Raw genomic sequence first — 3,964 nt, forward strand, 5'->3', positions numbered from 1 at the left:
AAACCTTTCATACTGGGCATGAAGCCTGTGATCTCCTCTTAGAAATCTGAATAGCAGAAGAATTATTAGAAAGAAGAATAATATGTTCTGCGGCCCTACAAGGAAGCATTTGGGAGATACCAGAAGAGACAAATATGCTAAGACATGTCTGGGATATGAGTTTAAAGAATCGGGACAGTGTAACTTTCATAAGTTAGTAGACAAGAGAGAAGAGGAAGTCATTTGTCTGCGCAACTTGTATTGATGCCAAAAGTAGCTATTCATCATAATTGATATATCATGAATAGGATAGTTTATGTTTCTCTTCTAAGAGTGGTGCAGAATTCCTACATAAAAGATCTATTCATTTTTTATTCCATCCTTACAATATGCCTACGCATGATATTGGAGAAAACTGTAGAATTAGAGTAGATGGTAATGGAGATATAGGATATAGTTGCCCATTTTCCATACAGGTGAGTCTAATGCTGGAAGAGGTGAAATGACTTACCCAAAGTCAACTAGCATGAATTTCATTCATTCTACAAATCACTGGATACTTCCCTAACCTCTTGATGGCAGATCTCATATCTTGATTCCTGAGGGTATAAATCATGGGGTTAAGCATGGGAGTGATGACTGTGTAGCTGATGGAGACAGCTTTGTCCATAGGGAAGGAGGTGAAAGGCCGAGCATAGATGTAGATGCATGGCACAAATATCAAGGACACCACAATGATGTGGGTGGTGCAAGTGGAAGAGGCTTTGCGTCTCCCCTCCCCTGAGTGAGATCTCAGTATCACCAAGATGACTGTATAGGAAGCCAGGAGGATGAGGAACCAAATAAGAACCAACATCCCACTGTTGGTAATCATGAGGAGCTCCAGTAAAGAGGTATCTGTACAGGCAAGTCTCAAGACTTGGGGGACATCACAATAAAAGTTATCCAGGATATTGGGGCCACAGAAGGGCAAAGGGAGCAGGAGAACAAGCTGGACAATGGAGTGGACAAAGCCTCCTACCCAGGCAGCCACCACCAGCCCAAAACACATCTGAGGGTTCATGATGGTGACATAATGGAGGGGCTGGGAGATGGCAATGTAGCGGTCAAATGCCATCACAGAGAGGAAGAAGACTGTGCCACCACCCAAGAGATGGAAAAAGAAGATCTGAGTCATGCAGCCCTGGTAGGAGATGGTTTTGGCCTCAGAAAGGAAGTCAACCAACATCTTGGGGGCAGTGACTGAGGAGTAGCAGAGATCTATAACAGCCAAATTACGGAGAAGGAAATACATGGGAGTGTGGAGCCGAATGTCAGAGGTCACTACCGTTATAATGATCAGGTTGCCCATAACAGTTGTTATGTAGACAATCAGGAACACAAGGAATAGAAAACCCTGCAGCTCCTGAGCCTGTGAGAGTCCCAAGAGGACAAACTCAGTCACGCTAGTGAGATTCCCTGGTTCCATAGCATCTTTCTAACACACCTGAAGAGAAAAACATAGCATTAAACACACACACACATGCGTGCGCGTGTGCACGCATGCACACGCACAAGCACACATGCACATGCACACAAATCTTGTCCCTATAAATGTTATGGGTCTGGATTTATTGGATCAATAAAAATTTTGACCTATCACTCTTTGTGGACAAAGTTGCTGTTTTGGAATCTCAGGCATTAGAGAGGAGAAAGAGGATAAAAAGGGTAAGAAGACTTGGTTCTCTAGGGCTTTCCAAAATCGAGGGCTCTAGGTGTGATGCCTATGAGAATGCTAGCAAGTAGGTCTAAGAAACAGAAAGTTCTATATGAAAAAGGGAAAATAGTGAGAAGATGCACAGTGGAAGGATGATCTGAGTCCACTGTGGTCATTTCACCTCAAATAATAGTGATTAAGCCCTTGCTATATGCAAGACATTGGTCTAATCATTGGTAATAGAAAGACAGAAATGAAATAGTCCCTGCTTTTGAGCAGTTTACTTGAGATGAGGGATAGGAAATGTACAGAGATAAGTAAGTTAAGACAGGGATTGGAGAGGGCAAAAGACAAACCCAAAAAAGTGCTCTGTGAATATTTGAAGAAAGCACACTAGTAGGAAAAATGGAAAATTACACAAAAGTGGTGTTACCTGAGCTAAGACTCCTTCTTCCTTATAAGACTTCCTTCTTAAAGGAAGATACGGAATCTTTTAGCTTTGGGTAGGGGGTGGGGGAGCATCAGAGAATAATACATTTCAGGAATTGGGTATGAAAAGCTTGTGCAAAAGTTTTGAGACAGAACAGGATACATCAGGTTCAGTTCGAAGAACTACTAAGCTAGTTTGCTCGAAATGTATGTATGTATGTATGTATGTGTGTGTGTGTGTATGTTTGAAAAGCATATATGAAGAGACGTAATGTGAAATTAGGCTAAAAAGGTAGAATGATGTCAGACTGTATCTTAAATGTTAGGCTATGGGATTTACTTTTCACCCTAAAGGAAGTTGGATGCCCCTGAAAGGTTTTGAGTAGCAGTGACATAGTGAAACCTGGGCTTTTGGCATATTATTTTCACAGCTGTTTTGAAGGTATACATTGAAGAGAAGAGAGAGAGGAGGCAGGGAGATCAATTAGGAAGTAATTTTGGTAGCCCAGGTGGGAAGTAATGAGGACCCTAGCTAGGGTGATGGCAGTGTGAGTGAAGAAAAGTAGATCTGAAAGAAATTATGGGAGTAAAAGCTGCGGGACAATCGGGAAAAGTTTCCCACAGCATCTTTCTTTGAGCTGCTCTGTGGAGGAGGCCCCCAGTTTACATGCACACTCTGAGGTTCAGTCTCAGATAGGGAGAGACACAGAGCAGGATAAGGTAGCATGAGGGCCACAGATGTTTCTGAGATGGTAACCAAACCTCCAACCTATCTCTCACTTGACTCTCAGAAAATATATAAAAATGGAGATATTCCATGAGACAAATAAAAATAGTGTGCATTTGTGTGCTGATACCATGAAAAAGTGAGGTGAGGGAAGATAGAATGAGGGGCTTCTGAAATGAGGGATGAATCTAATCTGAAGGGGCCATAGGAACACTACCAAGAGAAATTGCAGAATCAATTGGGGAGTCATATCACATCAGGTTCATGAAATAAATGAGAGGAAGGAATAGAGGGCACTACAGAAAGAGGCATGAAAGGGGAGAGACAGAAAATGTGGATGAAGAGAGACAGAAAAGAGGGAGAGGTTGCATCACAGAGAAAGTGGGAAAGTGGGAGAAGATGATGAATGTGAGAGAATGAGTGACAGAAAGACATAGAGGACTGACTTGAGCTGGGGTGAATTATACATGATGTCTATGAATTGTGTGCTCTTTTTTAAGAAGAACAGTATGCTCTGTGTGATCTGTGTGTTTGTGAATCCTCTGCTCCACATTCTCCCTCCATTTCATAAATGTGGCACTGTTTGGTCACTGAAAGCCTTGGTTCCCATAAGCAGCAGAAATTAGACACATTACTACGCATCCTTTTCTTCCAACCTCCATCCTCACTCCCACCAAAGGCACTTCATTCCTCATTGACCTCACCTCTGACATCTTGCAGTGGACGAACTGGAACCAGCTCATACTGAATCAACAGAGCCAAATGTTAAATTTTCATTGCAAGTACACTTTGGAAATCAAATATAACAAATGTTACAAAAAATAGGGTTTGATTTATTGTTTTGGTGTTGTCTAAATTTGAGGAAGTGATAAGAGAAAGATAATAATCCATATTATATATTTTGGGGGTTTTTTGAGGGGTTGGTAATTTTTTTTCTTTTGAACTTAAATATAAAATGAGAAAAGAAAATAATTGCCATGTACACAGAAGACCATAACAGAGAATTCAATATAAAATAAATTTCCGTTGCAAGAAAACCTATAGGATAGATGCTACACATTGTTTTCAAAGCTACCCAGCTTTTCTTTGCTTCCTTATTGGTTTTCTTTTGTTCTCTGCTGGGCATTTTTTAC

The 3,964-nt window shown here is 41.1% G+C and overlaps 1 protein-coding gene across 1 annotated transcript; it reads right to left on the reverse strand.

The window, feature by feature from the left end:
- Positions 1–496: 496 nt before the first annotated feature.
- Positions 497–1,447, reverse strand: LOC118846924 (olfactory receptor 4D1-like). The gene has a single exon (XM_036755598.1). It carries the CDS (start codon positions 1,445–1,447, stop codon positions 497–499), a length of 951 nt encoding a protein of 316 aa, XP_036611493.1.
- Between the last annotated feature and the right edge of the window lie 2,517 nt (positions 1,448–3,964).

The sequence above is a fragment of the Trichosurus vulpecula genome, chromosome 4 (genome assembly GCF_011100635.1).
Source record: "Trichosurus vulpecula isolate mTriVul1 chromosome 4, mTriVul1.pri, whole genome shotgun sequence".
Taxonomy (NCBI): domain Eukaryota; kingdom Metazoa; phylum Chordata; class Mammalia; order Diprotodontia; family Phalangeridae; genus Trichosurus; species Trichosurus vulpecula.

Excerpts from the sequence above, each read along its gene's own strand:
- LOC118846924 (XM_036755598.1), bottom strand. The coding sequence starts at position 1,447 with ATGGAACCAGGGAATCTCACTAGCGTGACTGAGTTTGTCCTCTTGGGA.